Source organism: Amphiprion ocellaris, chromosome 11 (genome assembly GCF_022539595.1).
Source record: "Amphiprion ocellaris isolate individual 3 ecotype Okinawa chromosome 11, ASM2253959v1, whole genome shotgun sequence".
NCBI lineage: Eukaryota > Metazoa > Chordata > Actinopteri > Pomacentridae > Amphiprion > Amphiprion ocellaris.
This window is the reverse complement of record NC_072776.1, coordinates 21,649,281-21,668,208: the sequence shown is the minus strand read 5'-3', so window position 1 is coordinate 21,668,208 and position 18,928 is coordinate 21,649,281. Positions and strand designations below refer to the sequence as shown.

Here is an 18,928-nt window from a genome sequence, read left to right as displayed (position 1 = left end):
TTTCTGGCTCATTCATTTATTCGCTGTGGATCATCTAGTTATCACAGGCAGTCATTAAAAGAAATGAAACACGTATTTTTTTTATTTTACCACAAACATTTCATATTTACTTTTAAATTCTCTCACTTCATTTGCCCTGATGTGTTTTATTAGGCTTTTGCACAACAATAATATCAAGTAAAGTATCGGTAATGACAGATATGTCAGCACTGCTTCTCTATTGTGTCTCTTCAGTGTTGTGTCTCGCTGCCATCGCCTCCTCACCTGCCTCCTCACTGGCTAGAGACAGTAGCTCCTTTGGTGTTCTTTCTGCTGCTCTCTCATCCAGAGTCCCCTGCAGAGCCTCCCTGAGGGTGAGGCCACCAGCTTCAGAGTCTCTCACCACACCCTGCTCTACTGACATCTCTGGATGGTGCCTCTGCAGGTGCTTGACCACCTGGAACCTCTGCTTGGCTCTGTAGGAGCAGTGTCGGCAGCAGAAAGGCTGCTGCTTGGTGTGAGACAGGTAGTGATGTCTGAGACCTGCTGGCCACCGGAAGGCCTTTTGGCACAAGCCACACGTGTACGGCCGGTCACCACTGTGCTGCCGCTGGTGGGTCTTCAGTATGAAGCTAGTCTTGAAGGCTTTGCCGCATTTCTCACAGACATAAGGGCGCATATCACAGTGCTGCGTGTCCCGATGTGCACGGAGAGCATCTGCTCTGTTGGTTCGGTAGTCGCATTCATCGCAGGTGTATGGCTTCTCTCCTGCACGACATAAATGTTTTTATACAAAATGGAACTGTAAACGAACCAAATCCTTATGTCTGTGTGTATTTTCAGTCATCCAGATAATGGAACTTCAGTTAAACCAACTGGACATTTCTTTTTGGTTATTGAAGACATGATCACATTCTTATTTTTGTTCAAACATGTGTAAGTACTATAATCATGAACTTTCAAGCCTTGCGGGTACCTGTGTGCTTGGTCATGTGATACTTCAGTTGAGTCGCCCATTTGCATTTGTAGCCGCACTCTGGACAAAGATACTTTTTCTCTTCTTGGTGAACCCTCATATGGAGCTATAAGAAAACACAGAAAATAAAGGATAATTTGTTATTCAGATTTTTGAAATACAGTCAATGTCATATACAATAACAATAAAAGAAATAGGTTCTTTCTGTCCATCCACAGCAAATCATCCATCCATTATTTATACGATGCTTAGGGACCAAAAACTGCAGTGAATTCATTCTTGGGACTTATTTAAATCAACTAAGATGTCCTTAACTAAACCCACCCTCCAGTAAAAAAAAACTAAACATTTTTTTAAACCACACTAACATGCCAGTATTATGTTTTGAATATGCTGGAAGACACATCATGAGTGAAATTGGCAGTCAGCAACATGGCTGAGTATTTCCACCCTGAAACTTAAGCGTTTTGTTGACAGTCTCAAAAACACAGATTCAGGCTTCCAGGGTTTCACACATAACAAACACAATGAACTAATCCTGTTGACTTACAGGGTGGGGTTTTCTGTATGATTGTTCTTCTTCAGAGTCAGTTTACGGTTCACCATTGTGTAGTTTAGAGTAGTTTTACAGTGTTTGAGCAGTAGGTAAGCTGCTGTGTTCCAAGTGCAGGAAGTGGGAAAGGGTTTGTGAAAAGAGCGACAGGAACGTCAGAGAGCCACAGATTCTAGTGGAAGCAACAGTGTAGAGTTATATCTAAGCCATTTTAAGTCAGAACAGGATTATCTGCACTACAAATATGTAGCTCACAGAGATGAGTTTTTAAGGGTTAAATCAACAAGCGAAATGGGATCACATACGAAATCAAACAACTTGTATCACAATCAATCTAATGCAGATCCTTTAGGGAAGTTTGAGGTTTTGTCTTACAAATAAGATCCATCCTATAAACTTTGAACGTACCTTCAACCTAGACGGATCGGTGCAGGTGTAGCTGCACTGCTCACAGCTGTAAGGCTTCTCTCCGGTGTGTATGCGAATGTGCCACGTGATCTTCTGCTTGTTCCGGGTTGAATACTGGCAGTCTGTGCACTTGTATAAGCGTTTGCTTCCATGTGAGCGGAGGTGCTGCTCCAACACCAGCTGATGTCGACAAGCAAACTGACAAGTGCCGCACTTGAGAGGCTTGTCCTCTGGAGATCCTTCCTCATGTTCACTCAGAAGGTGTTGAGCCAACAGCTGTCTCGTTTTGGTAGCAAAAGGGCACAGCTGGCATTGATGTGCCAGGTGAGTTGTCTGATGAACCGCAAGGGTTTCCTTTGCCTCAAAGGACTCCTGGCATGTTGTGCACTTCACTTGGGAGTGCTTGCTCTGTTGGTGGGTCTTCAGAGCAACTTCGCTGCTACATGTGTAGTCACACTGTTTGCATGAGAAACAGACCTGAAGCTGGTGCACACGTTTACAGTGGTTTCTTAGAGCAATCTCTGAACTAAAATGAGCATCACAATGAGTGCAGATGTGCTGCAACTCCCCTGTGTGGCATCGGAGGTTGTGTCGTCTCACATCGTCGAGTGTGTAGCCACCGAAGTCGCACAATGAGCAGAAATGCGTAGGTTGTTTGTCGTGGATGCGCATCTTATGCTGACGCAGTTTGGTCACAGCCCCGAAGGTCTTGTCACACATGTCGCAGCTGTGACGACCGACTCCTGTGTGAAGAGATTCATGCTCTTCCAAGCGATAGCGTCTTGTGGTGCTAAAAGGACAGTAGCTGCAGCGGTGAGGTCGTGTACCTCCGTGTTTAAGTGCAACGTGTTGTGCCATGCGTCGCTGTTGTTTACAGTTAAAAGTGCAGTGCTGGCAATACAAACGTTTACTTTTCACATTAAACTTCTCCTTGTTATGAACACAGAGAATATGACGAGTCAATGACGGTTCAGTTTTGGCTACAAATGAACACTTGGTACATTGGACTTGACCTGGCTTCATGCAGCCTTTCTTTTCGTGGCTGTCTAATGCTCTCTTCTGATTGCACTTAAATGCACAGCTTGGACAACCGAAGATTTGACGTTTTTTAGAAACTTCAACAGGATCTCGGTCATCCAGGTGTTCTTTTTCTTTGTCTCCAACACCATCACCATTATTCAACTCTGAAACAAACTGCTCCTCTTTTCTCTTAAGGATTGTTTTGCAGGTTGAGAGGTGCCGTTCAACTGTTGGAAGCTTGACTGATGAAAAACTGCACAGTTTGCATTTGAATTTGCCATCTTGTTTGGTAAAAAGGGACTTTTTTTGCAGTGGAACATTTCTGTCTTTATCTTTTGAAGCTAATGTTTTTTTCACAAGCTGGTTGCATGTGAGGCTATCACTGACAATTCCTTTACAGTTTGTTAAATGAGATGCACAGACTTCTTCTTGCTGATGAATTTCAGGACCTGTTAAATCTGTGGAAGTCTTATTTTGTGATAGAAGCTCTGACTGATCTGAATTTGTTCCTCCATCCAGTTGCTTGGATCTTTCCTTTGGAGTCAGACCTGCTTTTGAAATGCCTACAAATGTCCTAGTTTTTCGTGGAAGTGCTGGGCACTTCCTCTTAAGGTGGCTATCAAGGCCACGCCTCTGTTTGAACTGTACGCCACAGGCCTGGCACCGGTGTCCCTTTATCCTGCCATGGCACAAAGCTTGGCAGTGATGCTTCAAAGCAGTCTCCTTACAGGTTACATAAGAGCATTTGTCACAGCGATAAACATCTTCAGTTGGCACCACAAGCATCTGCACTCGTCCCTCTAAAACCATGGCTTCTGCTTGGTCCTTGTCATGCTTCTTCATAGCTTTCTCACGTACCTCAGATTGTAATGTCTGATTTTGCTCCAGTTGAAAAGTGGAATGAATTGTTTCACCTTTATTTGTAGCCTCAGATGTCTGACATTTCCCAGACTCAGGCTGACTTGTATTCTTCAGAGGCTCACAGCTGTCGTCAAAGTCGCTTTGTTCACACTCTCCATCTGGTACTGCAACATCCTCCTCCTCTGATGAACTTGTAGAGAAGTCTTCCTTCTCTTGTAATGTGTCGGGTCCATTACAATTTAAAGTGGCTGTACCTACACAGTCTTCCTCCTCATTTTGTAAAGAAGGACTTTGATAGTCAGTGGTTGATAGTGTAGTTAAAACCAGGGTACAGTACTCCTCTGGGCTGTTAACAGATGGAGGGCTATCAGAAATAGCATCCTTGACAACCTCTTGAGAAACGACATCAAAAATATTCACAGACTCTAAGGGTTGTGAACTAGCATCGATTTCTTTGCTGGCATTGTGATCTGCTGATCCAGCCAGAAAAGACTGTTCTCTCTGAGCGTCGGGAGCTGCAGATGGTGGACGTCTTTCACAAGTGGACTGTTCTGGCTGCTCATGATTGACTGAGGGCTTGATGTAAAAATCCTGCATGAACTCTGTTGAGTTCCTTTCCTTCTCCTTTGCAGCGTAGTTCTCCAGCCACGCTTTGTCCCCAGGTACATACCCATGAGCTTTCCTCTTATGAAGGAAGAGACTGATGCTGCTGAAGGAGGAGTAAAAGCAGAGAGCACAGCGAAACTCCTTCAGCTTGGTGTGTTTGCAGTTCTCATGGTTTTGAAGTGCTTGGCGATAGCAGGTGGTGTATGTGCAGTATTTGCACTTGTACACAACTGGCTGTTTCTCCTCCCCAGAATGCTTGGCCAACATATGATTGCGGAGCTCATATTTGCGCTTGCAGGCGTAAGCACAGATCTCACACATGAGCGATTTGGCCTGATGTCGTAATTTGTGGCTGTTTAACTGGTCCATGCGGTGACAACGATATGGACACTGATCACAAGAATACCTAGGAGAGGAGACAGGAGGATTAGTTAGAGACACACTGGAGACTCAGATGACTTAGGTCGTGAGTAAGGTTTACTTATATCGGGAGAAGTGACGCCAATTGAGCAGTAGTGCATGTAAGCAGTGCCAGCACCAGTTCTGAGGATTCTCTCTGATCTCTGGGTATATACTGTAGTTGACAGAAGGTCAGATTTAGATTACAGATCAATATGGAGACAACTCGTCTGATTAGTCATGTCAGAACAGTCAACATCTAACCTTGACCATAGCAGAGAATCCTAGCATATCTTCCTCCAACAGCGTCTGCCTGCCTGAAGATAATTTAGGAAGATGTCAGCTAACAGCTGCAAGGAAATACCTTAGAAAGGGGAAGGAGTAATTTCCTTCCCAAATCCCTCCTTTTTGATCGTAATATCAAGTCAAACACTAACACCAGGCTCAGAATGGATCTTTGATGAGTGACAGAACAGGAAGCATGATCGGTCTGTGTACAATAAAGGCCAGGTCTGTGTTACCTTAATTGATAGAAATCTATGAATTTTCCTGTTACTTCTTACCTCCTTGTGTGACAGTCAAATTTTTGATGGTATCTCATGTGTCAGCACTCTATCTAGTTTTAATCTATCACACAGCCAATACTGAAAGTTGAAAAAAATGTACTTGAAAATTAGAATTCAAATAAAACTGTGATTTTTGTTGGAATTTACTTGCCCGATATTTTTCATTTTTCAAAGTTACTTTTTTTGTCCTTTTTGCCTATAATATAGCGCACAGCGGAGAGAGAGACAGGAAATGTGGGGAGAAGAGTGTGGGGAAGACATGCAGTCAATAGCCATGGGTCAGACTCGAACCCATTACCACTGTTTCGGGAACTATAGCCCCTTTTTTGTGGGTCGCCAGCTAACCTGTTGAGCTACAGAGGCGCCCACCGATATTTGCTTTTATCCAGCAGTCCCACAACAAATCGAAGATTAAAAAATATGAGAGCAAAGTTATATGAGAAACTTAAATAAATAAATATCTACCTGAGGTCTCCAGCGTGTTTCCTCATATGGACATTAAGATAGTGCTTCCATTTAGTGACGTATCCACATTCAGCACACATGAAGTTCTTGTCATCTGAGTGAGTGAGCATATGTTTCGAGAGGTAGGACTCATCTCGGCACCTGAAGTCACACAGGCTGCACTTGTGGGGCTTTTCACCTTAAAGAGATTAAGAGATATTATGTCAAAAGCAGTAGCTCTGTGTATGTAAAGATCGAGAACGCTTTAAGGTCATGACAGAAAACCATCAGAACAAAACTGATTCCATCCTCACCACTATGCATCAGCATGTGTCGCTTCAAACCACGTTTATGCGAAGTCACGTAGCTGCACTGAGAGCAGCGATGGATCTTCTCGTTGGCGTGCAAATGTCCAATGTGCTGCTCGAACTCCACAGGGTTAAACGTGCCAAAGGAGCAAAAGTCACAGCAAAGCTTTTCATCCCCTGGGTGGCCGAGCCGCTGGTGCTGGAGGAAGACAGTTTTATTGGAGCAAGAGAAGTCACACTCCGAGCAGTGGTAGGCCAGGTGCGTTCGATAATGAGCCTCCATGTCCGTGTCGCTTTGAAAGACTGCTCCGCAGGCGTGATGACGACATTCTACTGCAGTGACACCATGCACTTCAGCAGTGTGTCTAATAAAGTCTTTGCGCACAGAACCCTGGAAAGAGCAACCCTCTTGAAAGCAGGCCAGTGGCTTGCTGTCTGACGGGATGTGGTGCGTCTTAATATGGGCCTTGAGCGTTCTGCCCTGGTGAAAGCTTTGACCACATGTGGGACAAAGATAGCTGTGACTGCTCTTGCCGTCCTCTGTCTCATCAGCGTGCACGCTGACAAGGTGGCGGCGGATTGCGTTCCTCTCCACAGCAGCATACTCACACAGGTGGCAGTGATGGACCTTTTCACCCGCCTCACGCAACCTATGTATGCGAAGTTTGCTTTTGCTGGTGAAGTATCGCTTACAGGTGGGACACTGGAGACTGGGGTCGGGGTAATGCAGACGGAGGTGCTCCTGCAGGTGAGAGCGCATCTTGAAGCAGCGGCGACACTTTGGGCAGGTGTGCGTGCGATAAATATGCTCTGATCCCTCCGCAAGATATTCTAAGAAGAGTCACAAACGTTAAAAAGTAAGTCCTTCACATGTTAGAAGTATTTAAAGCAAGAATAAAACAAATTCTGACTTTGCTACATTTTCTCTTTGTCAGTTTAGATTTTTAAAAACAAGTTTGACATAGCCAGGCTTTTTTTTTTGCAGCAGCAGCAGCTGGCTTACCTAAAATCTAAAACTCCAATCAGAGATTATGGGCGTCATGATGGCATTTAGCACTTTTCTTAAACCAGGTTTTCTTCATCAAGCTCTATGCATGCTCCCATATAAAGGAATGGCCTACTTCATGATAATGGAAAACTGTAAGAAATGCATGACATCAAACAGCTCTGTTCCTTTAAATGATGCAAGAGAGAAATGTGGGCGGAAAATTTTTGACGATGTAAATTATTACATTTATTTTACTGCTCTCTGCACCTTCAGTACAGCCGGTTACTGCTGACAGCTGCACATCACAGCTCTTAAACTGTAAATGTCATGCATTTTAACATTTTCAACATCAAGAAGTGCATTTAATTGTGACCCGTTGTCCCATAACTAAAGATACATGGAAATCACTTTGGCTTTTGTACAAATCAAAATGAAAGTAATGCCATTGACTGAATATTTTCTGTGATAAATATCAACAGACAAATTAATTCTCTAATATGTGTTTCTAAAAGCTGCAATATCAACACTATAAAATCAGCAACTAAATTCAACTCAACAACTTTGCAGATATATCAAATTTCCATAGCTGAGAATCTGTTTTGTTTACAGGGGATAACATCAGATAAAAACTGATGAAAGAGTGTAGCTTACAGCAAACTCAAAGTTCTAAAACTAACCCCCTCCAGCCAGGTTAAAAGAGATCAACGATTGTGGCAATAAGATCTCTGACTTTGGGGTCAATATGGCCCATTAACCTCATTGTGCAGTAGACCATTCTGGTGCTTTTGATACTTACATATTTGTTAATGATTTATTTTGGTAAAGAATTCAGGTTAAAATGCTGTAACATTTCAACTTATTTATAGCTACCAGTGTCTTCTCGTCTTACAGAGTAAACCATTTTTTGAGAGACGTTTACTTTTTTTACGTTTAACTTTTTTTTTTTTTTCACTATAATCTCTGAGTGAGTGTGTATACCTTTGGATGGCAGCGGTGTAGCATCCACGGCTGAAGATTTAATGTTATCCACTTCTTGTCTTGCTCGTTTCAAATCACCACTTTGGTTCTCGACATTTTCCACATACCCATCTTGTGATGACGATAACACACAAATGGGGTTGGATTTCTGCTTTCTTTTCTGCCTGACAGAGACTTCAGGCAGGTGGCTTCCATCAGTGTATGCTGTTGTGGGCTCAGGCTTGTTCCCTGAAAACAAACGTAAAATAGCCAGCCAAATCATACCTCTGAACTTTTACAGCTTGATAGGAAAAAGAAATGACAGTTCTGCATTTGCCTCTTGTAGCATGAATTCCTTGTAGCGTCTGTTTACCTTGAGTGTAATTTGGCAGATGATTGCTCTCCAAGAGGTGATCGCTGAGGTCTTTCACATTTTGAGCAACAAACTGGCAGTGAAAGCAGCCGAAGGGCATGTGGCCCTTCCAATGACTTTCCATGTCACCCTGTGTCAGAAATAACAGTCTACAGGAGCGGTAGGTGCAGGGGATTAGAGTCAGACCATGCATGGCCATCAAGTGGGCCTGATATTCCTGACGACCTGTGCTGCTGAACCGGCAGCCCGGCTCTGAGCAGGAGAATGGGCATTTCAGGTCATTCTCGCTGTGGCTGCTTTTAAAATGGTGTTTCAGAGCGCCTGGCTTTGAAAAGATCTCACTGCACTGAGAACACTTGTAACTGTCCAACGGTCCTTTACAGGATGGAGCGGTTTTCCTTTTTGAACAGAAGTGAGAGACAGACATGACACTGTCTGGGAGACTTTTTTCACATCGATGTTCCACTGCTTCCATGGTGTCTAAAAACAGAACAAGTGTTTAGCTACAGTATGATACACTGAAAGGGACATTTCTTGAGCATTCACAACTTATGCTTATGTTTTGTATTCATGTAGTGCACATGTGCATATTTTACATTATACATTAAACTATTATCATATACAGTATACAACAGAACTGAGTACACCCCTGTGCAAAATCACTTAAATGTCAAAAAATTCCAAATGGTATCACCGCTCAATATCTGCATTATTGTTAAGTTAACAAGTGGAGTTTATCCACTTATAAATAAAAACTTCAGAAAGACTATATTGAAAATACAGGCCCCAAAGTAGAAGAAAACCAGACCGGCACCTGCTTCAGATATGTCACAGGGGTTCGAACAGAGTTGCTGTGACAGCTCAGACAGAAAAAAGGTCATTGTATAATGTGAACCTCTATGAACGGTGTCCAAGAAAAGAAAAAAACCACTTGCTTCTCAGTAAAAAACTGCAAGATAGAACTTTGTCATATGACAAGAAGCCTGATGAATACTGGGAGTAGATTCTTTGGTCAGATGAGCTCAGGATAAAGGCCATTTCAGAACTGGAGGACATTTTTACGTACTACCCATCAAATTTCAAATAATTCATGTACAGAATACTAAAACATGCCATTGTTGAGTAAATTTACTCGTCCTGAAACCAGATCTACAAAAACTAGGAGAAAAGAATATTTGAAAATATTTTTTTAAAATACCAAATAAGTCTGGAGTTCCCCCTAAAATGCCATTTTTCTCTGTTCCCACCCCCCTGATGACCAAATTGAATCTCAAATAAAACAGTAAAAATGAAATTTAAATCTCCTTCTATTATAATTGTGGGATTTTTTTTAAATCAACGTAATATTATAAATAATAATTACTATGTAATTTAACGTGTGTCCCATCCTGTTAGCATAACCTTTTTAGCAGGTAGAAGAAAACAGTGAATCACACGATATGCTGGAATTAACAACATCAAACAGTTTTCCAAAAGAATATGTAGAGCAAAGCTATGTCCTCTCTTCTATTTCTATTATTCATATTTTCATAGCACTGTCAGCCTTGACTGAATGTCTCCCTCTACTTCATATTATCAGGATAAGACAAATTCTTTTTACTTTCTTCTTTACTGTTTTCCATCAGTAAATTTGTCCTCTTGGTCAGCAGTAACAGCTAGCTGAATATCTAGCTTCTACTCCTGAGAAAAAGCTAACATTAGCATGGATTAGCAACCCTGTTACTGTGATTAGAGTAGGGTTAGCAAACAACAAATAAAACATGGAATAAAAATGATACTACTGATGTGTAAGCTTAGGCAATCAAGCTTTTAATAATTTATTACCTATCATTGATGAATATGGAGCAGAAAATTGTAAAAGAGAAGGTTAATTTTTCAAAAATTTTGAAGCCCAAATATCCTCCAATTCAAGAATGACCCATAATTTGTTCGGCTCAGAGGGAGTCCATCATCTTTGGCATGAACCTAGCCAGGATCACCACAGTGAATGCACAGTCCTGACAGTGAAGCACGGAGATGGAAGTAATGCAAAGACAACACAATTTTTCATCATTTGACATCTGAGCAGTACTGCACAGGGATGTACTCACTTCTACTGTGCAGAGTAGGTTTTAGCTGTTCGTGGCTTGTTGGATATTTCTCCAATTTTAACCAGTTTTTAAATTTGTTTAGGAAGCGCACAAATGTTCAATGAGGACTAAAGATGTAGTCAAGCAGTGCAATATTGACTTCCATTAATACACGCATACCCAACACAGATACAAACAATAAATTACACGGTTACTTACAACAGAAACGGAATTTCGAGACAGACCTACTGCCTGGATTTCCGCGGTCCTTTCTACCTGAAAAACAAAATATCAAAAATTGTTAGTTTAACCGTACGGCTGTCCTGGTTAGCTCCTAAATGTGTCATCATTGCTTGTTACTTTGACTACCTCCATACTTCACATTAAGTGATAGTCGCTGGAGTTTCACTCATTCTTAATGATAACTTTAAGTGGCAGCAGTCCGCTAATAACATCACTGTTAGCGCTAGCTGAGCTAACGTTAGTTAGCTCCTTGTGATTTTCACGGCAAACTGTTCAGGGCTCAGTTCCTTTAAACAAAAAATATCGCTGTTGCGGATCGAACTGTGTACACTTAATTGCACATAGTATATTATTCACCAAAAACATTAATCTGGAATAATTTTTATCCTAGCCTGCTAACAAAATAAAGCACCGCTAAGTAAAAGGAACTATATTCGTGAGCTCCGGCGAACAGTCGGAACGATATTCATCAAACACAGGAAGTATAGCAGAGGTCGCTGTCCTACAGCTACGGCATGACAACCATACATTTCACACATGAGGAATTTAGGTAACTAAAGTGCTATATTTAAAAACTGTTTGTACACGGAAATCGGCGAAGCACTTCAAGGGAGCTGTGAGGACTGGCAAAGCGGAATATTTGTTATTTAACATCAACGCCTGTGTCATGACTGCTGGTGCCAGCTGCTATCAGACTGCATGATCACAGTTAGCCAGCAGACCAGAATACATCATTTAGAAACAGACTGGACTGTCACGCAGATCTGCAAATGAGTTGGAATTCCGTGTGTAGGTCAGTGCTCCTACAAAGCTTCACAACAACTGTATGAAGGCTGGTTCCTCTTGAAGACTGCTGAAGCCATCGCCATGCCCCTGTCAGACTTTCTGGACGGCCTGAAGGACAACCCCTACTTCGGGGCTGGATTTGGACTGGTTGGGGTTGGGACAGCGTTAGCAGTGGCAAGAAAAGGTGCCCAGGTGGGGATGATCTTCTTCCGCAGGCACTACATGATCACTCTGGAGGTCCCCAGCAGGGACAAGAGCTACCACTGGCTGCTGAGCTGGATCACCAAGCATGCCAGACATACTCAACACCTCAGCGTGGAGACCTCCTACCTGGCACACGAGAGTGGACGGATTCACACGCAGTTTGACTTCCACCCAAGTCCTGGGAACCACATCATCTGGTCAGAAGAATCCCCCAAATGTTTTTCTTTAAGTGTAGATTATCATAGTATCAGTACATTTTGTATTAAAGCTGGATGAAAATATCCCATTGTGATTTTTCTGGCAGATAATGCAATTTGATTTGTGGTATATTTTTGTCAAATGAAACATCAGATGAATATTAGAGCGTGTGATGGAGGATTACCACATGAGACACCATCAAAAGTGTGACTGTCACTCAAGGAGGACAGCATGAGTTAGATTCACTTTTTAACAGCCTCGTTCATCCTAAATCACAGCTCTTGTGATTTTTTTGTAATTGTGTCATATTGTGATCTAAATTTGAAATCAATTAATTGTTTAGCATTGCATTATATACACAAACTCAGCTTCAAAACTTTACATTGTGATACTTAAATATATTCATCTTATTGATGGGCCAGCTGCACAATTTGTGACACTATCATCCATTGTGGTCTGCAGGTATGGGAGGAAGTGGATCAGGGTGGAGAGGACGAGAGAGAAGCAGATGGTGGACCTGCACACTGGAACCCCCTGGGAGTCTGTCACTTTCACCGCTTTAGGCAGAGACAGACAAATCTTCTTTAATATCTTACAAGAAGGTACAAGGTGACAGTTTACACCTTCCCAAAACACTTCCCCCCGTCTTCCCATGTGACAGCGCCACTTTACTCAGCTGGTCATTTAATGCAGCTGTCAATTCTGTTTTGCAGCAAGAGAAATGGCCCTGAAGCAGGAAGAAGGAAGGACAGTGATGTACACAGCTATGGGCGCAGAGTGGAGGCCCTTTGGGTTTCCACGGCGACGCAGACCCCTCAGCTCGGTGGTACTGGAGGCGGGTGTGGCTGAAAGGATCGTAGATGATGTGAAGGACTTTATTGGAAACCCAAAGTGGTACACAGATAGGGGTAAAATATCCCTGGGCTCAACCGTATTCATTCACTACATGTGGATGTTGTGTTTGATTTTCATATCATCCGGTTTTCTGATTCATTCTTGGTATCATGATGATCATGATGTAAATTTTCCCCTCCATACACTTTCACATGCTAACCCATAAGAGATCAATATCATGCCTTTAAAATAAGCTGATTTTTAAATCTGCTAGTTGATTTTCATACTGTAGAGGACAAAGCAATGACTGTATGAAATACAGGAAATTAAAGTATGTTTTGAAAATGTTCACAGTGATGTAATATATATGATTTCTAGCTCTCTGGTTATAATAGGATAAACAAGGAGTTTAGTCCTGTCATTTTTTTTAAATAATCATTTTGTTAAATTGCCTGCTTTGTGGAAGAATTTCCAGTTTATCTGTGATGGCCATCTGATTGACTGTGATCCACTGTCTATGTAGGCATTCCCTACAGGAGAGGATATCTGCTTTATGGGCCCCCAGGATGTGGAAAGAGCAGCTTTATGTGAGTATGCTATTAATTTGGGTTTCTCCCCCTTTCTGTTTTGCATCTTGGGTGATTGAAACTTGTCAGATATTTGTGTTCAAGTCATTAACACTGTTCGTAACTCACTGTATTGCAGCACGGCGCTGGCAGGTGAGCTGGGTTACAGTATCTGTCTGATGAGTCTGAGTGACCGAACGCTCTCAGATGACCGTCTGAACCACCTCCTGAGTGTGGCACCTCAGCAAAGCATCATTCTGTTGGAGGATGTAGATGCAGCCTTCGTCAGCAGAGACCTGCTTCCCACTGAGAGTGAGTAGCAGGGAGTTTTGTTCGCTCACATTTTGGGGTGTAAAAGACACTGAAATTCAACGTTGAGATAATCTGTAAAAGTTTTATTTCTCAGACAGACTTTGTGTTTTATTCTGATTTGAGGATGACTTTCAAATCACTGACTTGTGTTTTCTTTGCCTCTCAGACCCTCTGGCCTACCAGGGAATGGGAAGACTGACCTTCAGTGGACTGCTCAACTCTCTCGATGGAGTTGCTTCATCTGAGGCCAGAATCGTTTTTATGACCACCAACTTCATAGACAGGTACTGTTGGAAGGAAATTCATAATCACAGTATTTGGTACAATTCCACAAATAAATACATTTTTAACCGAGATTTTCTTTTTTAAAAAGTGGAGCAAACATGTCATGAAACAGCAAATAAGTTCTGTTTTTATTCTTATGAAAGTATACAGTGTGTTTTCATTCAATGTTGCTAACCTACATCTAGTTCAGTGAACTGGGGACACCAAGCAAAACTAATACAGTCTAATGTAATAGTCCTGCATTAAGTTCTGGCTTCATGAAGGTTATATACTATACAGAGGAAAAATATTGAACCCAAGTAAATACAAAAATACATCTTATAACCAAACTATAACTGACTATATTATAACTAAAACAACAAAGGAAGGGAAATCTAATAAACATCACTAAATGAAAATGAAAACTTTTAGCTTAAATAAGGTCATATTAACAGTGACTCAGACGACTATGTGTGATGTTAAAGGTGTCAGTTATAGTGATGAACCCACAGAAAATTACCACCAGATTCTCCAGTTCACTTCCTCATGTACACAACCTGCCCTGCACCAAGCTACATACAGTTAGTGAGTAGCTGCTAAAGATAAAGAAGCATTTCATTGGAGTTGATGGAGACCAAAGCAGAGCTACAATGATGAAGGGCCAAATGTTATCAAATTACCATAAGAATGTTATATGGAGGCTGCACAGTAGCTCGGTGGTTAGCGCTGTTGCCTTGCAGCTAGAAGATCCCCGGTTCATGTCCCAGCATGGAGTTTGCATGTTCACCCTGTACATGCGTTGGTTTTCCCCGGGTACTCCACCTTCCTGCCATGGTCCGAAGACATGCTGAGGTTAATTGGAAATTCTAAATTGTCTGTAGGTGTGAATGTGGGTGTGCTTGTCTGTCTTTAAGTGTAGCCCTGTGATAGACTGGAGACCTGTCCAGGAGTCCCCTGCCTTCACCTTAAGTCAGCTGGGATAGACTCCAGCCTCCCTGCGGCCCTAATGAGGATCAAGTATAGATAATGGATGGATGGCTGTTATATGGTTTGTTTACATCATGCTCTGCTGCCTTTAAGTGGCCAGAGTAATGTAGCTTTAAAATGCTTGAACAAATTGGACATTAGAGGTATAGTTTACCATTATACTGAACTGTGCTAAACTGTAACTATCTGATTACAATAATACCTTTATAAATGGACATTACAAACTAATTTATCAAGGCTACCTGAATGCATGCTTTTACGTGCACTGAGGAGTATTTTCAGCAGTATTAACTGCCAGTCTGCAATTTCTGCCCACAGGTTAGACGCAGCACTCATCCGACCCGGCCGTGTTGATCTGAAGCAGTACATCGGACACTGTACCCACTGGCAGCTCACCCAGATGTTCCGGCGGTTCTACCCTGATGAACCTGCCTCTGAAGGGGAGCGGTTTGCAGAGCGTGCCTTAGCCACACATTCTGAGATTAGCGCTGCTCAGGTGCAGGGACACTTTCTGCTGCACAAAATGGACCCTGTAGGATCTATAGACAATGTTGCCCAAATTAAAGGATGAAAGGACGGGAAGGGATTTTGAGAGTGATTACTGAGTATAAAATAAAAAGAAAAGAGAAACATGATTAAATTGTTGTCACTTTTCCACTTGAAGTTATTTATTTTTAACAATATATTTATTAACAGTTTTTGTATGCAGGTACATATATGCATTGCAGTATACATTACAAGACTTTCTCAGTTATGCAGATATGTTTAACCACAACGTGGCACTTGCATATTAAACAGATCATTATATGTAAAGTAAGAAAATAAAGAAAAGAGAAAGAGAAAGACTTTTTTAAAAAAAGGAAGAAAAGAAAAACAAACGTCTTCTCAGACATGTAAATGCATAAATATAGTACTTTATACAGAACAGCAGGTAGTCTTGTCATTCCTCTCTTTCTGGCAGTTCCACGAGGTTTATATCACAAATATTTATTCCACCTCATCACTGTCATCTGTTAAATTTATGGATTTCACAAATGCAACAAAGAGTCCCCGCGCTTTCTCAAACAAATCCTGTCTAACTTTTCGTACATATGCCACTCTCTCTAGAGGAAAGGCTATTAACATCTGCCTCACCCAGTCTACTCATCTTGGTATGCAAGATTTTTTCCAAAAGAGCGCAAGTAATTTTTTAGCATGCGGGAGGCTTGAATCTATTATTATACACTCACTCTTGGTGTACTTATGTCGCTTTGGATAAAGTCCCAAAATCACTTGAAGTTATTTTATTGGTAAGTTCGATATGCTTTGACACCATACACCAGAGGGGGAAGAGATATTTGGATCCTTTACTTAAGTAACAAGAAAAGCCTTCAGAGAGCGCAGTACTCCGCTGAGGGTGCTCAGTCGTCCTATGATTTCCGACAGATGAAATCTTTCAAGAATTGTTGGTTTGCAGCACACGATTTGAAGCAGGATCGCAGTCATGTGATCATCAGCAAGCAGCTGACGTAGCGTTGACTTGTCATAGTTACAGTGACGCTGTGCCGCTATCTCACAATGAAACATACCTTTAACAAACCATGGATTCAGACTATAAGCTGCGTAATTGCCAAAATCTAATCACTTGGTCCTTGTGTCATTTCTGAAATTCCCTGAAAAGTTCATCCAAATTCGTTTGTCCGTTTTTGAGTACTGTTGCTAACAAACAAACATATTTTAATGAGGAAAAAAAACAAGCTGGATATCTACATTGATATAGACTGGATAATGGACCGAGAACGAAAAGATGCTACAATGTTTGATGGAAATGAAAATTACCAACCTACTGCTCCTAATGCTCCTAATGAGACAATGGATGGTGTTCTGGGGTATCTCCTCCCAGATTATCTGGACCAGGGGTCATCACTGAGCTCCTAGACAATCTGAGGAGCAACCTGGTGATACCTAATGGCAGTCAGAGTGCCGCTGTCTAGCCTCTAGAGGTCTGTGCGTTCCTCCATGGACATGTCTCCCTAGACCGTCACTGACCCGCCACCAAACCGGTCATGCTGAACAATGTTACAGGCAGCATAACTTTCTCCACGGCTTCTCCAGACCCTTTCATATCCGTCACATGTGCTCAGGGTGAACCTGCTCTCATCTGTGAAAAGCACAGTAGTGGACTAGAAATTTCCTGTGTTCTATGGCAAATGTCAGCTGAACTCCACGGTGTCGGGCAGTGAGCACAGGGCCCACTAGAGGACGTCGGGCCCTCAGACCACCCTCATGAAGTCTCTTTCTGATTGTTTGGTCAGAGACATTCACACCAGTGACCTGCTGGAGGTCATTTTGTAGGGCTCTGGCTGTGCTCATCCTGTTCCTCCTTGCACAAAGGAGCAGATACTTGTCCTGCTGATGGGTTGAGGACCTTCTACGGCCTTGTCCAGCTCTCCTAGAGTGACTGTCTGTCTCCTGGAACCTCCTTCATGCTCTTGAGACTGTGCTGGGAGACACAGTGAACTTTCTGGCAATGACACATATCGATGTACCATCCTGGAGGAGTTGGACTGCCTGTGTAACCTCTGTAGGGTCCAGGTATCACCTCATGCTACCAGAAGTGACACTGACCCTCTCTGAATGCAAAACTACTGAAAAACAGAAGACATGAAAAGGAAAAAAATGTCAGTGGCCTTCACCTGTAAACTCATTCCTGTTTTGGGGCTTGTGAAGTTGCTACCCCTCTAGTGCACCTGTTGTTAATTTCATTAACACCATAGCAGGTGAAACTGATTAAAAACCATCTGTTACTTACTTGACCAGATCAGTATCCCAGAACTTTAACTGACTTGATGCAATACTTAGATTAAAAAGCGTTCCTTTAATTTTTATGAGCAGTATTTTATGTTCTTAAAACAATAATAGTGAAGCATCAGTGTGACAGCAGCATGTTACCCTTGTAGCTGCTGCAGATGGAGCTGATTTGAACTACTTTGTTTTATCTAGTTTTATATACATGGATGGCAAATAAATCTGAGGGCTCCAAAGATGATTAATAGGAGCAGAAAGAAGAAAAAATAAAGTTCTGATACACAAATCATTTTGGAGTTTTGAGACCTTTTGCTATGTCTGAGATTTTCTGCTGAATTGTTGTTTGTTTTTTTAAAGATGAAACCATGCAAGAAATTTAGAAAGAAAAGTTAATATTTGGTGGTGTTACGTTTTCTCTTGAGGCTCAGGAACAGAGATTGAGACAGAGCTGAAGCCAACAATAATACTTTTATTGACAAGCGGGGAACCAAAAACTACAACTCCCAGTCGCTGGTCCCCGGAAACAGGAACTTGACAACCACACTCGAAACCAGGGCGAGGGTGTCCCCTAGTGGCGGGCGGACTTGACGAATGTTTCAAAAAGCCAAAACTTAAAGCGAAAGAGCTACTCAGCTCTCTAGAAAACACTATGCAAACTTAAAGCGAAAGAGCTACTCAGCTCACTAGAAAACACTATGCGGACTGAAAAGCGAAAGAGCAACTCAGCTCACTAAAAAAAACTCTGCAGCAAAAGAGCAACTAAGCTCACTTAGAGACACTATGCAGACTTAAGGCGAAAGAGCTACTCAGCTCACTAGAAAACACTATACGGACTGAAAAACGAAAGAGCCACTAAGCTCACTAGAAAACACTATGTAGACTGAAAAGCGAAAGAGCAACTCAACTCACTAAAGACCTCCACCTGGCTCGTGCTGGGGACGGACTGCTGACTAAGGGAAAGGGTAAGGCAGGGGGGCTGAACGGAAGGTAGAGGCAGCGATGGCGAGTGGGTGGCGAGGTCTCCGGTGTCTGCCAGGAACTGTAGACGTGGGGAAGCCCAAAAAGACGGCTCAGTCGCAGGAGCAGGTGAGGTTCCACTGAAAGGGAGAAAACTCAAATTACAAAGATATCCAACTCTCAGGTTTGGCTAGAGTGAAACAAGCAGCAGAACTGACAATGAGCATTCACAATCCGGCGTCCAAGTGGTGACTGGCGTCTGAATATATAGAGGTGAGGAGGA

General features: G+C 42.3%; 2 protein-coding genes across 2 annotated transcripts; one reads left to right on the top strand and one right to left on the bottom strand.

Moving 5' to 3' along the window:
• Nucleotides 1-11: 11 nt before the first annotated feature.
• znf142 (zinc finger protein 142) lies at nucleotides 12-11,195 on the bottom strand. Its single transcript, XM_023270188.3, has 9 exons — nucleotides 10,877-11,195; nucleotides 10,727-10,783; nucleotides 8,439-8,918; nucleotides 8,087-8,314; nucleotides 6,127-6,951; nucleotides 5,834-6,011; nucleotides 1,917-4,809; nucleotides 956-1,061; nucleotides 12-747 (listed from the first exon to the last, which is right to left on the bottom strand). Exons 3-9 carry the CDS (start codon nucleotides 8,911-8,913, stop codon nucleotides 218-220), a joined length of 5,235 nt encoding a protein of 1,744 aa, XP_023125956.2. The 5' UTR covers nucleotides 8,914-8,918; nucleotides 10,727-10,783; nucleotides 10,877-11,195; the 3' UTR covers nucleotides 12-217.
• A 58-nt stretch (nucleotides 11,196-11,253) lies between these two features.
• Nucleotides 11,254-15,556, top strand: LOC111568523 (mitochondrial chaperone BCS1). Its single transcript, XM_023270209.3, has 7 exons — nucleotides 11,254-11,937; nucleotides 12,401-12,540; nucleotides 12,652-12,846; nucleotides 13,296-13,359; nucleotides 13,478-13,650; nucleotides 13,817-13,934; nucleotides 15,220-15,556. The coding sequence occupies exons 1-7, from the start codon at nucleotides 11,618-11,620 to the stop codon at nucleotides 15,470-15,472; spliced, it is 1,263 nt and encodes a 420-aa protein (XP_023125977.2). The 5' UTR covers nucleotides 11,254-11,617; the 3' UTR covers nucleotides 15,473-15,556.
• Nucleotides 15,557-18,928: the final 3,372 nt, after the last annotated feature.